The sequence below is a fragment of the Rhamphochromis sp. 'chilingali' genome (assembly GCF_963969265.1).
Source record: "Rhamphochromis sp. 'chilingali' genome assembly, chromosome: 9".
Taxonomy (NCBI): Eukaryota; Metazoa; Chordata; class Actinopteri; order Cichliformes; family Cichlidae; genus Rhamphochromis; species Rhamphochromis sp. 'chilingali'.
Window position 1 is genome coordinate 40,467,062 of NC_137936.1, and position 17,962 is coordinate 40,485,023.

General features: G+C 46.8%; 3 protein-coding genes across 3 annotated transcripts; 2 read left to right on the forward strand and 1 right to left on the reverse strand.

The window, feature by feature from the left end:
• The first annotated feature begins 1,103 nt into the window (after positions 1-1,103).
• cnbpb (CCHC-type zinc finger, nucleic acid binding protein b) lies at positions 1,104-11,540 on the forward strand. Its single transcript, XM_080892600.1, has 7 exons — positions 1,104-1,222; positions 3,242-3,358; positions 3,545-3,610; positions 3,680-3,878; positions 3,949-6,284; positions 10,894-10,916; positions 11,488-11,540. Exons 1-5 carry the CDS (start codon positions 1,192-1,194, stop codon positions 4,064-4,066), a joined length of 531 nt encoding a protein of 176 aa, XP_080748726.1. The 5' UTR covers positions 1,104-1,191; the 3' UTR covers positions 4,067-6,284; positions 10,894-10,916; positions 11,488-11,540.
• isy1 (ISY1 splicing factor homolog) lies at positions 6,201-17,941 on the forward strand. The gene is made up of 11 exons (XM_080892598.1): positions 6,201-6,284; positions 10,894-10,916; positions 11,488-11,539; positions 12,005-12,070; positions 12,156-12,198; positions 13,940-14,052; positions 14,335-14,452; positions 14,529-14,651; positions 15,090-15,202; positions 16,052-16,141; positions 17,764-17,941. Exons 1-11 carry the CDS (start codon positions 6,282-6,284, stop codon positions 17,869-17,871), a joined length of 852 nt encoding a protein of 283 aa, XP_080748724.1. The 5' UTR covers positions 6,201-6,281; the 3' UTR covers positions 17,872-17,941.
• On the reverse strand, positions 6,299-11,460 carry LOC308403298 (uncharacterized protein). Its single transcript, XM_080892592.1, has 2 exons — positions 11,008-11,460; positions 6,299-10,885 (listed from the first exon to the last, which is right to left on the reverse strand). Exon 2 carries the CDS (start codon positions 9,699-9,701, stop codon positions 7,206-7,208), a length of 2,496 nt encoding a protein of 831 aa, XP_080748718.1. The 5' UTR covers positions 9,702-10,885; positions 11,008-11,460; the 3' UTR covers positions 6,299-7,205.
• Positions 17,942-17,962: the final 21 nt, after the last annotated feature.

Sequence of the window (17,962 nt, forward strand, 5' to 3'; positions counted from 1 at the left end):
TGTGTATCAGTGTGTGTGTGTGTATCAGTGTGTGTTTATCAGTGTGTGTGTGTCTGTGTGTGTTTATCAGTGTGTCTGCGTGTGTGTGTGTGTCTGTTTATCAGTGTGTGTGTATCAGTGTGTGTGTGTGTCTGTTTATCAGTGTGTGTGTATCAGTGTGTGTGTGTGTCTGTGTATCAGTGTGTGTGTGTGTCTGTTTATCAGTGTGTCTGCGTGTGTGTGTGTGTGTCTGTTTATCAGTGTGTCTGCGTGTGTGTGTGTGTCTGTTTATCAGTGTGTGTGTATCAGTGTGTGTTTATCAGTGTGTGTGTGTGTGTGTGTGTGTGTGTCTGTGTATCAGTGTGTGTTTATCAGTGAGTGTGTGAGATTATCAGTGTGTGTGTCTGTGTATCAGTGTGTGTTTATCAGTGTGTGTTTATCAGTGTGTGTGTGTGTGTGTGTGTGTGTGTGTGTCTGTGTATCAGTGTGTGTTTATCAGTGTGTGTGTGTGTGTGTGTGTGTGTGTGTGTGTCTGTGTATCAGTGTGTGTTTATCAGTGTGTGTTTATCAGTGTGTGTGTGTGTGTCTGTGTATCAGTGTGTGTTTATCAGTGTGTGTTTATCAGTGTGTGTGTATCAGTGTGTGTTTATCAGTGTGTGTTTATCAGTGTGTCTGTGTATCAGTGTGTGTTTATCAGTGTGTTTGCGTGTGTGTGAGATTATCAGTGTGTGTCTGCGTGTGTGTGTGTCGGACCGTGTGCAGACCGCGTGTGGCGCAGACCAGCATCCAAACAAACCTCCACAGTTTCGGGTCTGAGGTGAGTCGGAGCTCCGGCGGCTTGATCCGCTCTTTTTTGCCTGCAGAGGGCTCACTGCAGCCGGCCGGCGCGCCGCTCCGCCCCGGGGAAGAGGCGCTGCGGAGCGGACAGTGTCGGTGTTTCCTCCGCTGCGGAGCGTATGCTAAGCTGCTAGCAGGCTAGCTGCCATGACGGGCTGTTTACAGGCTTACAGGCCGGAGCGGGGAGCCGGTATAAAGGACCTCATCGGCCGGGGAGCCTTTGGCTGGTGGCCGCACAGAGTGGCCTGTTAACGGCGTCGGGCTGCCATGAGCCGCGGGGGCGGTGCAGGTTAGCACAGTTGGTGGGACGGGAGGACCGGAGAGGATCGATACACGATTGATCTGCTGTTGCTCTGTGAAGAGGCATCTTATTACATGATGAACAAGAGGAAAAAGTCTGATCATGGTGAAGACCTGAGACAATCAGAACCTGTCCTCACCTGTCTTCCTGTGGTCCCCTATGTGTCCACATTAAAATCAGCTCTACAGCTTCCCCAGGTGTCTCACATGAGGGGGTCAGAGTGAATCTGATGGGACCCTGCTGCTCCATTCAATTCAGTTTATGTATATTACACCAAATCACAACAACAGTGGCCCCAAGGCTCTTTGTGTTGTAAGGTAAAGACACTACAATAATAGAACAGAAAAAAAGACCCCAACAATCATTTGACCCCTATGAGCAAGTTTGAAGCCTAATGTTAAAAATAGAAACGGTACTATGAGGTCATTAAGATAAGATGGGGCCTGATTATTTAAGACCTTGTATGTGAGGAGCAGGATTTTGAATTCTGGATTTAACAGGAAGCCAAAACAGGAGAAATCTGCTCTCTCTTTCTAGTCCCTGTCAGGACTCTTGCTGCAGCATTTTGGATCAGCTGAAGGCTTTTCAGGGAGTTTTTAGGACTTCCTGATAATAATGAATTACAGTCGTCCAGCCTGGAAGTAATAAATGCATGAACTAGTTTTTCAGCGTCACTCTGAGACAGGATATTTCTAACTTTAGAGATGTTGCACAAATGGAAGAAAGCAGTCTTACATATTTGTTTAATATGTGCGTTGAAGGACATGTCCTGGTCAAAAATGACTCCAAGGTTCCTCACAGTGTTACTGGAGGCCAAGGTAATGCCATCCAGAGTAAGAGTCTGCTTAGATACCATATTTCTAAGCTTTTCAGGGCCGAGTACAATAACCTCAGTTTGATCTGAATTAAGAAGCAGAAAGTTAGCGGCCATCCAGGTCTTTATGTCTTTAAGACATTCCTGCAGTTTAACTCATTGGTGTGTGTTATCTGGCTTCATGGACAGATAGAGCTGGGTGTCATCTGCATAGCAGTGTAAATGTATGCTATGTCTTCTAATGATGCTGCCTAAGGGAAGCATGTATAATGTAAACAGAATTGGTCCTAGCACTGAACCCTGTGGAACTCCATAATTAACCTCAGTGTGTGAAGAGGACTCTCCATTTACATGCACAAACTGGAGTCTATTAGATAGATATGATACAAACCACTGCAGCGCAGTACCTGTAATACCTACAGCATGTTCTAATCGCTCTAATAGGATATTATGGTCGACAGTATCGAATGCTGCACCAAGGTCTAGCAGGACAAGCACAGAGATGAGTCCACTGTCAGAGGCCATAAGAAGATCATTTGTAACCTTCACTAAAGCTGTTTCTGTGCTGTGATGAGCTCTGAAACCTGACTGAAACTCTTCAAATAAACCATTCCTCTGCAGATGATCTGTTAGCTGTTTGACAACTACTCTTTCAAGGATTTTTGATATGAAAGGAAGGTTGGAGATTGGCCTATAATTAGCTAAGACTGCTGGGTCTAGAGATGCTTTTTGAGTAAAGGTTTAACTACAGCCAGCTTGAAGGCCTGTGGTACATAGCCGATCATTAGAGATAGGTTGATCATATTTAAGATCGAAGCATTAATTAATGACAGGACTTCTTTGAGCAGTTTTGTAGGAATGGGGTCTAAAAGACACGTTGATGGTTTGGAGGAAGTAATTATTGAAGTTAACTCAGAAAGATCAATTGGAGAAAAAGAGTCTAACTTAACATCAATGGTACTAAGAGTAACTGTAGATAATGTTACATCTGTGGGATGATTATGAGTCTTTTTTTCTCTCTAATGCCTAAAATGTTATTCATGAAGTCATTACTAGTTAACATTAAACAGTCCTGGAATTAAATCCTTAATCTAGTTACAGCACTTTCAGAAAGACACCTGCTGTGTTCAAATTTATTCCTCACTGCTGTGTGATCAATTATTGTAAACTCTACCTGTGTGGGTGGGCCCAGGACTGAGGAGAATCATCTCAGGTGTTCCTGGTGTGTTTTTCCTTTTCCTCCGTGGTTTTTATTCTGCACCTTCATGAAGGTAAAGTTTCACATCTGAATCTCCTGTCTGTGGTTCCAGCCGTGGTCGTGGCGATGAGCAGTAACGAGTGTTTTGGTTGCGGCCGCTCAGGCCACTGGGTGAAGAACTGTCCGAGTGGCGGCCGAGGGCGAGGGAAAGGACGCAGCAGAGGCAAAGGTGACACCCATCATCAAACCTCCATGAGTTTATTTTAAAGTTTATTAAAAAGCCTGTAGTTTTTACAGATGTCGCCATGGAGACGTGGAAACCTGTTTCCATTTCCAGCTTCTGCATTGGTGCTGTTATTGTGAACAGCTGACTATGTGACACACCCGGCGGTTCACCCCTGTCGTGTCGTTGCAGACCTGTTCTGTTACCGATGTGGCGAACTTGGGCACGTGGCCAGAGACTGCGAGCGCACAGAGGACGGTGAGGACACACGCTTACAGATCACAACAGTTTAAAGACAGGTGAGCACAGGTGTGATCTTTCCTGCAGCCTGCTACAACTGCGGCAGAGGAGGTCACATCTCCAGAGACTGCAAGGAGCCCAAGAAGGAGCGCGAGCAGCTGTGCTATAACTGCGGCAAGGCCGGTCACATGGCGCGCGATTGTAACCACGCCCACGAGCAAAAGTGCTACTCCTGCGGCAGCTTCGGACACATCCAGAAGTGCTGTGAGAAGGTCAAGTGCTACAGGTAAACTAATAAAGCTGAGCCTACAAACACAGGTGAACGGTCCAGCGTAACCTGTCCGTGTGCTCTGCAGGTGCGGGGAGATCGGCCATGTTGCGGTGCACTGCAGCAAGGCGTCCGAGTTGAACTGCTATAACTGTGGGAAGTCAGGTCACCTGGCGAAAGAGTGCACCATTGAAGCCACCCCCTAGCTGGCCTCTGACCCCTGACCCTACGCTCCCAAACCTCTTCTTTTATTCTCTGTTCGTGCCCTCGGATCCTCCTCTTGTCATTGGTCTAGAGGCCTGTCGGTCAGCCTCGTAACAGCCAGTCAGAGCAGACGGAGGGAGGAGGAGGGGGCGGGCTACAAAACCCATTTGTTCTTCTGTGTTTTAGTTTGGTAGCTGTGTTACGATGTACAGAGCTTTTTTAGACCTGAGAGAGTGATGTATGAAGGCCAAATTAGGCCCCTCCCCTCTGCCCTTTGGGTGGGGCTAACAGAGCCATGGAAGTTTGTATCTTGCCAACTTCATTTTTGTTTTTGGACCATATAAAATGATTGTCCCCACCTCCAGCAATCACCCAATAATATCGCAGGATGAACGAGCCAATCAGGACAGGTCGCAGCAGATGTTTTACAGGTGCGTTTTTGTGCAGGTCGAGGAATCGTACGCCAAGAAAAAAAGCCGCAGGAAGTCTGGACAAAACCCCCAGAAAAATCTTATTTTTGTACATTTTACCTGTGAGCTGTTGTAAAGGTGTATGTTCTACCTGACAATAAAAAGGTAAGAAGGATGAGGGCGGAGCCTGCGGTGGCTGTCTTATTTCTTCAGACAGGCACCACTGACCCACAGGAGACGAACCGACCAATCAGATCAGAGGAAACGAGCTCCAGAGCTCACCTGAAAGCCTCATGGTTTAATTAACATCTGCAGCAGCTGGACAGAGCGATCCCTGACGACCTGCTCAGTTCCTCGCTGTCAGACACCTCCAGAATCTCCTCCTCTCATCATCATAATAATAATGGATTACATTTAAATAGCGCTTTTACAATGCCACTATTCATTCACTCTCACAGTCACACACTGGTGGAGGCAGCTACAGGTGTAGCCACAGCTGCCCTGGGGCAGACTGACAGAAGCGAGGCTGCCGTATCACGCCATCGGCCCCTCTGGCCATCACCAGTAGGCGAAGTGTCCTGCCCAAGGACACAATGACCGAGACTGTCCGAGCCGGGGTTCGAACCAGTACAAGACAAACTGCCAACTCTTGAGCCACGATCGCCCCAGTGTAGTAACAGTCATCATTGTTACTACTCTGATTACATCGAATGAACGACTGACTCAGTTTTATTAAGGACACAGGAAGTTTGATCTGCGTACAGTGAAAGAATAAAGTCGCTGTGGAAATAAAACATAAATAAACACAATGAATCTTTAAAAGTTCAATACAGGTCGTACATGAACATGTCATTCACTGCTGATGTACAACAATACATCCCAGCGTTAACCTCTGACCTCTGTGGTGTTCATGATCAGACTTCTCACTTACCTGGGCCAGGGGTGTCAAACTCGTGGCCACTTGTGGCCCATGTCACCCCTACTTATATAGGCAAGGCAAGGCAAGTTTATTTGTATAGCACAATTCAACAACAAGGTGATTCAAAGTGCTTTACAGAGACATTAGAAACAAAAACAAATAAAAAGCATGATTTAAAATTGATTAAAACAAGCAAACAAACAAACTAATTAACAAACAAACAAAACAGTATATAAAATCAAAACAGATAAAATCAGATATATTATATATTGATATGAGGAAATCTAATGTAATTCTTCTTAGGCAGAATTTGTTTGTTGTTGAGCTAAATGTTAAAATAAGTCCTTTCTGAGCAGAGAGCACAAACATGCTGAGGCTGTGCAGAGTCACACTGCAGTTGTTACATACCAACACACTGATGGCAGCAGTGCTCTGACGTGTGTGCAGACAGAGGACCAGTGTGTTTGTTTGCTCGTTCAGTGAAAGGCTTCAGTTTTGTCTTCTTATACAATGTTTGACATTTAAAACAACAAACAAAACATTTTAGGAAATATTTGTTGGCGTTTGTGGCCGTCCAATCAGATCTCACACAGCTCATATAAGTTTGAGAGTTCAGCGTGCACGTCCGTCATACAGCAGATGAATATTAATGTTCTACGCTTTCACATTAACTATTTTATTTCCTACATTTGTGTGTACATTTTTATTTTATCTTACATGTCGTTGTAGGCGGGCCGCTCGTCCTGCAGGGGGCAGTAGTGCAGACATAAAACCGGATGCAGTGGGGGAGCCGGTGACGTGTTTCCTGTTAGTGTGCGTGCTGTGTTCGTGTGTGTTTGGATGGTTTCTGCTCGGTTGTTGGATTAACGGCTAAACTCCGCAGCAGACATGGTGAGAATCAGCATTTTAATCTGTTGTGTTCACTGACGTCACAGCCGTGTGCACGTTAATCAATATTCATTATTAATCAGTGATCAGGAAGCGCTCAGCGGCTCTGTGAGGAGCCGCTCCTCCGACTCCAAACCGTGTTAAAACACTCTGAGTTAAAAATAACAGATTTTTGAATGGAGTCTGGTGGAGCAGCTGAAACATGGAGAAGACTGAGCAACCAAACCAGACCGTGATCACCTGGTGTATCGATCAGGTGGCTGTATTGAACATTAATGCTCACGTCACCTACCGCCTACTGGTGATGGCCAGAGGGGCCGATGGTGCGATATGGCAGCCTCGCTTCTGTCAGTCTGCCCCAGGGCAGCTGTGGCTACACCTGTAGCTGCCTCCACCAGTGTGTGAATTCAAATTCAAATTTTATTTGTCACGTACACAGTCATACACAGTACGATATGCAGTGAAATGCTTAGACAACTGCTCGTGACCTAAAGAAAACAAAAAAGGAAAAGGCTATAAGATAGGAAATAAATATGAAAAATTAAAAAGGGTAAATTTAACTAGGAAGGAATAAAATATAAATTAAGGTTAAAAATGAAATAACTGTACAACACAAATTAGAATGAAGGGTAAATTTAACTGGGAAGAATAAGATAAAATCTATAAATTAAAGTTGAAAATAAAATAACTGTACAACAAAATACACAATATAGAACTATATAAGAATGTATGAAGAAATCTAAATAAATATATACACAATAACAGCAGCTGTGCAAGTATTAACTGGAATGAAGAATATAGTGACCAGTGTTGTGCGATCCACATTATGTCTTGTGCAGTGCAAATATGCTTAAAGTGATTTAAGTAATGAAGTGAAACAATGTCCAGAAAGTCCAGTGTGTGTGTAAGAACCATATGTGTGGGTCAGTACTGTGTGGTGGTGTGATTGAGAGACCGTATCGCCTGCGGGAAGAAGCTCCTCCTCAGTCTCTCTGTGTTGGTCTTCAGGGAGCGGAATCGCTTTCCTGACCTCAGCAGAGAGAACAGTCTGTTGTTGGGATGGCTGAGGTCCTTCACCATCTTCCTGGCCTTGGTCCAGCACCGCCTGCTGTAGATTGAGTGCAGGTCAGGGAGCTCGGAGCGGATGGTGCGCTCAGCTGACCGCACAACCCTCTGTAGAGCTCGTCTGTCCTGCATGGTGCTGTTCCTGAACCAGGTTAAGATGTTTCCCGCCAGGATGCTCTCTATGGTGCACGAGTAAAAGTTCCTGAGCACCTTGGAGGGCAGTTGGAAGTCTCTCAAGCGTCTGAGGTGGTAGAGACGCTGTCGGGCCTTTTTCACCACGGTGTTGATGTGACAGGACCATGACAGGTCCTGCGTGATGTGAACTCCGAGGTATTTGAAGCTGTCCACTCTCTCCACTGGGCACTCGTTGATGACGGGGGTCTGGTAGTTCCTCTCCTGCTTAGTGCTGAAGTCCACTATCAGCTCCTTTGTCTTACTGACGTTTAGAAGGAGGTTGTTCCTCTGGCACCAGTTCTCCAGATTCCTAATCTCCTTCAGGTAGGCCGTCTCGTTGTTATCAGAGATCAGGCCCACCACGACGGTGTCGTCAGCAAACTTGATGATGGTGGTGGAGCTGGTAGTGGCCACGCAGTCATATGTGTACAAAGAGTACAGCAGGGGGCTCAGAACACACCCCTGGGGGGCTCCAGTGCTGAGAGTGGTGGAGGCTGAGACATGTCCGCCCATCCTTACTGCCTGTGGTCTGCCAGTTAGGAAGTTGGAGATCCACTGACACATAGATGAGCTGAGTCCCAGATGCTCCAGCTTGGTGGTGAGTGTGGAGGGAATTATGGTGTTAAATGCAGAGCTGTAGTCTATGAAGAGCATTTTAACATAATTCCCCCTTCTAGTGTCCAAGTGAGTGAGTGATGTGTGGAGGAGATGAGAGATGGCATCGTCTGTGGAACGATTTGGACGGTAAGCGAACTGTAGTGGGTCCAGTGTGTCTGGTAGTGAAGAAATGATGAAGTCTCTGACCAGGCGTTCAAAGCACTTCATCACTACTGAGGTGAGGGCTACAGGGCGATAGTCATTGAGAGAAGCAGGGTGGGGTTTCTTCGGGACAGGAACAATGATGGACTCTTTGAAGCATGTGGGGATCACCGACTGAGATAAAGAGATGTTGAATATCTCAGTGAACACAGGAGCTAGCTGGTATGCGCAGTCTCTTAGGATACGACCTGGGATGCCGTCTGGTCCTGCTGCTTTCCTGGTGTTCACTCTTCTGAAGGCTCTCCTTACTTCATGCTCGGAGATGACGAGCACGTTTCCGGTGCTGGCAGTATCTTCCTGTCTGCAGCCGTTAGCGCCGCTAACACTAGCATTGTTGGAGACCTTAGCTGCAGCCTCGAAGCGAGCATAGAAAGTGTTCAGCTCGTCTGCCAGAGTCACGGCCGCGTTCGTCATACCGGTTGTTGGTGCTTTATAGTCCGTTATTGTCCTTAGTCCCCGCCACAGGCTCCTAGAGTCACTCTGTTGGAGTTGTGACTCTAGTTTCCTCCCGTAGCGCTGCTTCGCCTCTTTCACCGCCCTCCGCACGTTATATGACGCGGCTTTGTACGGGTCCATGTCCCCCGTCTTGAGTCCCGTGTTGTAGGCAGCGGTGCGGGATCTCAGAGCGTCGCGGATGGTTTTATCCACCCACGGCTTCTGGTTGGGAAACGTTGTGATAGTCTTTGTCTCCACGGTATCATCCGCTAGTTTCCCGATGAATCCCACAACCGCTTCCGTAAACACGTTGACATCATCGTCGGAGCTGTTTCTGAACATGCCCCAGTCTGCGTCATCGAGTGCGTCCTGTAACGCGGCCACCGATTGATCCGTCCAGCGCGCGACCTTCCTCTGAACCGGAACTTCCTGTTTCAGCCTTTGTTTGTATTTTGGCATGAGGAAGATGGCGGCGTGATCAGATTTGCCAAAAGGAGGGCGGGATTGTGCCTTGTAGCCGTCCTTGACCGTAGTGTAGCAGTGGTCCAGTGTCCTTTCACCTCTGGTGGGGCAGGAGATGTGTTGATAAAAGTTCGGCGCTGCGCGTTTGAGGTTGGCGCTATTAAAGTCCCCCGTCACAATAAGCGCAGCGTCCCGGTGTTGTGTCTGGTGCTGTGTGAGTGCCTCATGCAGCTCGCATAAGGCGGTGACCGTGTCCGCTTGTGGTGGAATATAAACGGCACTTACAATGACCGATGTAAATTCCCGAGGTAGATAAAAAGGACGACGCATGATGGACAGTAGTTCCAGATTTGGTGTGCAGGAGCGTGTGAGAGGAACAACGTTCGCACTGTTGCACCAGTTGTTGTTCACCATTAAACACACGCCGCCTCCCCTTGACTTCCCCGAGTCCCGTGTCCTGTCCATGCGGTGAACCGAGAAGAACTCGGCCGGCTGGATGGCGTGGTCCGGCACCGCTGGGTTCAGCCATGTCTCGGTGAAGCAGAGGAGATTGCAGTCCCGAATGTCTCTCTGGAACTTTATCCTGGCCCTGAGGTCATCAAGCTTGTTCTCCAGTGACTGGACGTTGGCGAGCAGGATGCTAGGCAGTAGAGGTGGGAATCACCATACATCCCACGATACGATATTATCACAATATTTAACTCACGATACGATATTATTGCAATTTTTAAAAATATTTTGCGATATTCAGATTCTGTACATAAAGGTAAACGTTATCAATATTCATTTTATCTAATATCAAAGTCTCGCACTCAGTCTTTCTCTTATTTCAGTTTTATTGTTGACAAACTGAACGTTTGTATTACAGTCTAGTCCAACTGAACTGAATGCAACCATCTGGTACAATTACAGCTATTTATAAAAACTATGCAGCCCATTCAGCAACTGAAGAATTTGAAAGTAAATTAAAACAAAATATAATTTTACATTAAATAAAAAAGTTTTAAACTTCATTAAAATAAAACATGTCTTAAATTAAAATAAGTAAACTGCCAAAAAAAAGTTAAACACATTTGAACAGTGTCAGGATTCTTGCTCAGAAAAAGGAACTGATCAACATGCTCTGAAGTCAGAGTTCCAGTCCACAAAAACTTTTTTTGTAACAAAATATCGATTTCTGCTGTCCCTGTATCGATACATTATTAGCAAACAAAATATCACGATACTACACAGTATCGATTTTTTTCCCCCACCCCTACTAGGCAGAGGTGTGCACGAGCTCTCAGCCTGTTCCTGACGCCGGCTCGCTTCCCTCTAGGCCGCCGCCGCTTCCCTTTGTTCTCCCTCAAGATCTCACTGAATGTGAATGTGAGAGTGAATGAATAGTGGAATTGTAAAGTGCTATATAAATGCAATCCATTATCAGCTTGATTAAACTGCTGATTTTAATGGAGTCTGGCGGCAGTCTGGGTCTCAGCTCTTGCCCAGGTGTCAACTTTACCTGGATAACACCTCCAGGCCCAGCTGCAGGCCAACAAGGAGAGGTTCAGAGGAGGTGCTTGGTGACCTCACGTGCTATTGGTTACCATGAAATTACCTCCTCTTTGAGCTCCACATGTTTCCAGATGTTTCTCACTCCGATCTTCTCTCTGTGCAGGCGAGGAACGCCGAGAAGGCCATGTAAGTACTTCCTGTCAGAGATGTGCTGTATGACCCCCCCCCCCCACACACACACACACACACACACACACACACACACACACACACACACCTGTCCTCCTCTTTCTGTGGTCCTCCTCCACCTGACCACCTCTTCCTGTCCTCCTCTTCCTCTTCCTGTTGTCCTCCTCTTCCTCTTCCTGTTGTCTTTCTCTTCCTGTTGTCCTCCTCTTCCTCTTCCTGTTGTCCTCCTCTTCCTCTTCCTGCTGTCCTCCTCCTCCTCTTCCTGCTGTCCTCCTGTTGTCCTCCTCCTCCACCTGTCCTCCTCCTCCACCTGTCCTCCTCCTCCACCTGTCCTCCTCTTCCTGTTGTCCTCCACCTGTCCTCCTCTTCCTGTTGTCCTCCTCTTCCTCTTCCTGTTGTCCTCCACCTGTCCTTCTCTACCTGCTGTCTTCCTCTTCCTCTTGTCCTCCTCCTCCACCTGTCCTCCTCTTCCTCTTGTCCTCCTCCTCCACCTGTCCTCCTCTTCCTGCTGTCCTCCTCCACCTGTCCTCCTCTTTGGGTAAATGTGTCCCTCTGCTTTGTCTGTCAGGACGGCCCTGGCTCGGTTCAGGCAGGCTCAGCTGGAGGAAGGAAAAGTCAAGGTGAGTTTCGAGATCCAAAGCGTTTATCGTCATGTGTACAAAGAAAAGCATTTCTCTGTACAATGAAATTCTTTCTCTGCTGTCCACACACAGATGCCGGTTAATATCTGCAAATAGAACTAGAACAAATAAAATACATGTGCAAAAATTATTATTACTGTTAAAATAGGTCAGCTGTTCAAGAGTCTGATAGCTGTGGGGAAGGAGTTGTTGATGTTCTGGATTTCGCACTTCTAAACCTTGGTCCTAAGCAGAAGTTTGAGGAGTCCGTGTTGGGGGTGTGTGGGGTCTTTGAGGATGGAGGCAGCTCTCTTCTGGACTCTGTGATGGTAGATGCTCTGCAGAGAGGGCAGCGGGGTCCTGATGATCTTCTCCGCAATTGTTATCACTCTGCAGGCGGTTGCGGTCTATAGCAGTAGTGCTGCCGTCAGATAAACACCTGTCTGCCTGATCTCTCATCTGTAGGAAAGAAGACCCTTTCTGGCCTCAGAGTGCAGTGAACTTCCTAAAGCTGAAAAGTGGAGACGACAGGTAGTCACACTGCAGCACTAGTATCAGTAGTGGTGATGGTACCTGCAGTCAGGTGTACTGAGTGTGTCCTGTGTGCCTGTTTCAGATTATCAGTGAAATCTCAAAGAAAGTCGCACAGATCCAGAACGGTGAGTCCAAGTCTCTTCCTCACTTGTCCCACTCCCCTTCTCTCACCTGTGCCTCACCTGTGTCTCTCCGTGGCTCAACAGTTGGGAGTTCGTCTTGCAATCGGAAGGTTGCCGGTTCGAGCCCCGACTCGGTCGTTGTGTCCTTGGGCGAGACACTTCACCCGTTGCCTACTGGTGGTGGTCAGAGGGCCGGGTGGCGCCAGTGTCCGGCAGCCTCGTCTCTGTCAGTGCGCCCCAGGGTGGCTGTGGCTACAATGTAGCTTGTGTGTAAAGTGCTTTGGGGTCCTTAGGGACTAGTAAAGCGCTATACAAATTAGAGATGGCACGATACCACTTTTTTATGTCCGATACCGATATCATAAATTTGGATATCTGCCGATACCGATATGAATCCGATATAGTGTTTTTTAAATATCTTGCTGCATTTTGTATAAGTTCATACTCAAGTTTAAAACAACAACTACACTAAAGCTATTCTGTTATACCTGTATGCAAAAAAAATATTTCATAGTTCAGCAATACTGATCAATCTAATAAACTTAAACCTGCACCATCCTCCCTATTCTGGTATTTTAAAGAGTACTTAGCGTAAATATTAAGCAACCTAACTAATAGGGTTCCAACTCCCAGCAACAACAAAAATAAATAAATAAAAAATAGGGAACCACCCCTCACGCTCCACCTCATGATGCTTAATCGACGTAATCAACCTTAATTTGATGCAGTGTGAAAAAAATGCACAGAAATCAATTATTTTTCAAGAAATATTAAATAGATTCAACATCTTTCTTCTACAGAATTGCAGACTGCACAGATGGTACTTTCCCAAAGGAAAAAGTACTATAGCTTACTAGGGTATATATATTAGACTTAACAGTTACTATATACAATAATGGACTTCTATACATTTTACATCAGATTAAAACTTTGGCTGTCAGATAATTATTTATTAAAAGCTCGACATTTTAAATGAGAATAAGAAAGAAAAGTATGTCTTTGTGCCCCCTTTTCCCTGTTAATGCCCTATCGGCCCCCCTGGCTAAACTTTGCTAGATCCGCCCCTGCACAGTTACCAGCGTCAGCTACGTAGAAAAAGATCCTGGTGTAGAAAGTAATATTAAATAAATTCTAACAACAGCTTATCAAGCTTAAACGTGCTGCTGTTGTTCAGCCGCTGGTTTCCTCTTTCTGGTGCAAAGTGGGCCAAAAGCAAACAAGAGACACGGACTCCCGACAGAAAAGCCGATCAGCTGATCATTAAGCAGTTTCATGATTGAAGTAGCAGCCGGAGAGCGAGAGGCAGTCGCTCGTTAAGCTTAACGCAGGAATGCTTTACAAACATTCAGAGATGGACTTACACACTTGCTTTACTTCTCTCGGGGATAACTTTGTCGGAGATGAAATGCCGGGTTGCTAGCGAAGCTCCACATGCTATCCAGACCACAGACAGGTCCCGCATGCCACAGCCGCTCTATCACGTGATGCATACTGCTCCGACGTGCTAACGTTCTGAGGTGAGTTACGGCGTGTTGCAAGTTTTGTGAGGTGCTTTCCTGATATTTAATGGATCGGATTACATTTTTTATTTTTCTCCAATATCCGATCCAGTAATTTAGGTCAGTATCGGACCGATACCGATACGTAATATCGGATCGATACCGATACGTAATATCGGATCGGTCCATCTCTAATACAAATACAGACCATTTACCTGTGCCTCACCTGTGCCTCACCTGTGCAGCTGGTCTGGGTGAGTTCAGGATTCGGGATCTGAACGATGAGATCAACAAGCTGCTGAGAGAGAAAGGTCACTGGGAGGTCCGCATCAAAGAGCTCGGAGGACCCGACTATGCAGTAAGAGACATACACAGGAGTTCACGTTTAATCTGAGCCATCAAAGGGTCAGATTAATAGAACTGTTACCATAGTAACCATTGATTTAAAGCCTGCTGTGATGAGTCACGTGACCCTGAATGTTGTAATCTGTGTAACATCGTGCTGCGAGACTTTCATCAAATCCTGACTTGATATTGATAATCTTGATTTATTATCAGTAATCATGGCAAGTTATTGAAAATTCCAATTTATTTATCAATCGGCGCAATCGAAGCAGCTGACCGCGTGTTTGTGTCGCAGCGCATTGGGCCAAGGATGTTGGACCACGAGGGAAAGGAGGTGCCTGGAAACCGCGGCTATAAATACTTTGGAGCTGCCAGAGACCTGCCGGGAGTCCGGGAGCTGTTCGAGAAGGAGCGTACGTATTTGCATCACTTCCTGTTTGATGTCACACTGTCACACCATCGGTCCTCACCAAGTATGTAATCTCCCAGCTGCCCCAGCGCCGAGGAAGACAAGGGGGGAGCTGATGAAGGATGTGGATGCAGAGTATTACGGCTACAGAGACGAAGACGACGGCGTCCTTCTTCCTCTGGAGGCGCAGTACGAGAAACAAGGTTCATAATCCCCAGATTATAAAATAATCCAGAGAATATGTGAAAATCCTGGATGATGGAATTATTGGATTATAGTTCAGCAGATTTGAAGCGTCTGTTCATGCGTGTGACACTTCAGGTAACCTCACGTGTGTGTGTGTGTGTGCGTGTGTGTGCGTGCGTGCGTGTGCGTGCGTGTGTGTGCGTGCGTGTGTGTGCGTGCGTGTGCGTGCGTGCGTGTGCGTGCGTGTGTGTGTGTGCGTGCGTGTGCGTGCGTGTGTGTGCGTGCGTGCGTGCGTGTGCGTGCGTGCGTGCGTGTGTGTGCGTGTGTGCGTGTGCGTGCGTGCATGTGTGCGTGTGCGTGCGTGTGTGCGTGTGTGTGCGTGTGTGTGTGTGTGCGTGCGTGCGTGTGCGTGCGTGCGTGTGCGTCCGTGCGTGTGTGTGCGTGCGTGTGTGTAGCTGTGCTGGAGGCGGTCCACAGGTGGAAAACAGAGAGAGAGTCTCGAGTGTCTGGAGAGAAACAGCAGGAGGAGGAAGAGGAGGAGAGCATCTACACCGTCTACAACGAAGAGGTGAACTGTCTCTTTACCTGCTCAGCCAATCAGCTTCTGTCAGGTGACCTCGGCACACCTGAGAGCGGTTCACTCGTAGAAACACACCGTCTGGTGTGAACGTGCGACTCTGACATGTAATCCAGATAAAATGATCTGGGTAATCCAGATCACTTTTGTCCTGGTCAGTAAGAACTGAATAGGATCACTTTAATCCGGGTACAGGTTTAAGGTTATCAGTACTTGTAGTGTGCTGAGATCGTTACCAAATACGATAAATTTGATGTTAACAGCTGGATTATTGCATTAGCCATGTTTACCTCGTCTGCTTTATCGTGATACGAGGACGAGCTGAAGACACTGAAACATTTTTCAAACGTTGAGGTAGACGTCATCCAGGTGAGGAAGTCCCAGAAGGTCGACCCTGTTCATCGGTTTCAGTGAAACATTTCAGTGTCAGCTGGTCTTCGATCGATAGTTACAACAATTTGCATATCAATGATGATGAAACTGACCTCACAGCCCATTGTTAGTCAGTGCTGCTTGTTCATAGGGTCGGAAACCTGCAGTCAGCTGAGACTGAAGAAGTCACCTGATGACGATGTTTCACTGAAGATGTGCAGCTGAACAGAGTCAGCCTTCTGGGTCTGACAGACGGGGTTCACGTGATTTTTATTTCATTTTATTTAACATTCAATCCAGTGACCCAACGTCAACAACATGTGGGTTATTTACTGAAACATGGTGGACATTTCGAATCATCCTTAAATCATCCAAGTTAAATAAGTTTAGAGAAGAGAAAAATAAAGACTAATTTACTGACACACACAGATGTGCTTGAATATGAACAATCTTTTTTTATTTCTGCAGCCTGATGACCAGGAGGAGCAGGAGGAGCAGGAGGGAGAGGATGGAGGACTTGCCTTCATCGCACACGTACCTGTTCCATCTCAGAAAGAGGTGAGACACACAAACACGCTTGCCTGCAACGTGAGGACCCTCACTGCCAAGGATGACGCCTGATTCTAACCAGAGCCTTGAAAGCAGCTCTGACTGTGTCCGCTTCATTTAGATCTCCAACCTACATAGAGCCAACAACGTGGCCTACCTGAGTGGGCGTCACCTTTGGCACACCTGTGCAGGCGGTGTTATCTTTACATTTCCCAGGAGGTGCAGGTCAGCCTACCGTGCGGGGTTTCAGGAGAGTTTGGTCTGTTCAATTCACTTTTATTTACACAGTGCCAAATCACAACAACAGTCGCCTCAAGGCGCTTTATACTGTAAGGTCGACCCTGCAATAACACATACAGAGAAAAACCCAACAATCATATGACCCCCTATGAGCAGCACTTTGGCGACAGTGGGAAGGAAAAACTCCCTTTTAACAGGAAGAAACCTCCCACAGAACCAGGCTCAGGGAGGGGCGGGGCCATCTGCTGTGAGAGAAGGAGGACATGATAAAGACACAGGTCGTGCCCAAATTCATGGGCTGCATCCTCCTGAGGACGGGTTTGTAGACCGATTACATCACAGCGACGCGCCGAAGGCTGTCCAAATTCGTAGACTCCTCTGAATGCAGCCGACAAATGCGTCCTGCTTTTTCCCGAATTTGAAGGATGGGTCGGGTGTGTCCTTCGTGGCCCACCATATCCAAGAATTCAAACCAGCCAAACTCCAGTTTCCAGCAATGGCGGCCGCTGCTAAGTTTTTAAATTACTCTTACTAATCTTTCTGGGTCACAAAATAAACTTTTAACATATTGTCAGGCGAGAAAGTAGTTGTGTAAACATCAAATATCTGCTCGGTTTATCAAGATATCGCATATTTGCAAAAGTGCTTCGACGTTTTCAGAGACGTCTGCTCCCCACCAGCTCGACAGCTAGCCGGGAGCTCGAGGGTTACTGATGCGGCCGAGAGCGGCACAACTCCCGGCACATCATTTTCAGATCACCGCGGACTTTCGCTGCTCGGGTTAAATGTAATATATAAGTCACTTAGACAACCCAAAAATGTTATTGTTGGGCTTTTTTCAGTGTTTTGTTTGTTCGTGAGTAAATCGGTTTGGCTGAGATTAAAGTTCTTAGATTAGATAAAATAAAACTTTATTAATCCCCCGGGTGGTTTTCACACAGCTGAATAAACGTCAAACAGAAAACTGATTAAACAGACGTGTGAGGCAGTCGAGAATTTCCGCCAGTGTCCTGTTATATTTTAGATAGCAAGGAGCAGACGGCCGAGTTTATTAAACTCCACCGAGACAGCGGCGACGCAGATCTGAAGGCAAGACCGTCCAATTCCACAGCCGTTTACTTCCGGCCTACCCGACCTTCTGAGGACCCGGCCCACGTAGACCGCCAAGGCTGGGTCCTCAGGAGGATGCAGCCCATGAATTTGGACACGACCATGCTGTGGAAGAGAGACAGAGATTAATAACGGATATGATTCAGTAGAGAGGTCTGTTAACACATAGCGAGTGAAGAAGAAACACCCAGTGCATCATGGGAATCCTCCAGAATGGTCTAGTGATGAAGTACCTTGGGTACGTAGTTCAGGAGTAACCTCCCTGTCTGTCTGTCTCTCAGGTGGAGGAGGCTTTGGTCAGGAGGAAGAAGATGGAGTTGCTGCAGCGTTACGCCAGCGAGACTCTTCAGGCTCAGAGTCAGGAGGCCCGAGCTCTACTGGGGCTCTGACCCATCTGTCTGCTGCTGTAAATACAGGCGTGTTTTTTACCTTTTCTTAATAAAAACTTTCTGCTCTTCAGTTTCTTCTCGTCTACTTTTC

What these genes read in the sequence shown, in the direction of transcription:
- isy1 (XM_080892598.1), top strand. An exon ending in GGCGCAGTACGAGAAACAAG is followed by an intron (nt 14,652 to 15,089) that starts GTTCATAATCCC and finishes GCGTGTGTGTAG; the next exon opens with CTGTGCTGGAGGCGGTCCAC. An exon ending in ACACCGTCTACAACGAAGAG is followed by an intron (nt 15,203 to 16,051) that starts GTGAACTGTCTC and finishes TTATTTCTGCAG; the next exon opens with CCTGATGACCAGGAGGAGCA.
- cnbpb (XM_080892600.1), top strand. Translation starts at nt 1,192, where the DNA reads ATGATGAACAAGAGGAAAAAGTCTGATCATG. An exon ending in AGGACGCAGCAGAGGCAAAG is followed by an intron (nt 3,359 to 3,544) that starts GTGACACCCATC and finishes GTGTCGTTGCAG; the next exon opens with ACCTGTTCTGTTACCGATGT. An exon ending in GAGAAGGTCAAGTGCTACAG is followed by an intron (nt 3,879 to 3,948) that starts GTAAACTAATAA and finishes TGTGCTCTGCAG; the next exon opens with GTGCGGGGAGATCGGCCATG.
- LOC308403298 (XM_080892592.1), bottom strand. Translation starts at nt 9,701, where the DNA reads ATGGACAGGACACGGGACTCGGGGAAGTCAAGGGGAGGCGGCGTGTGT.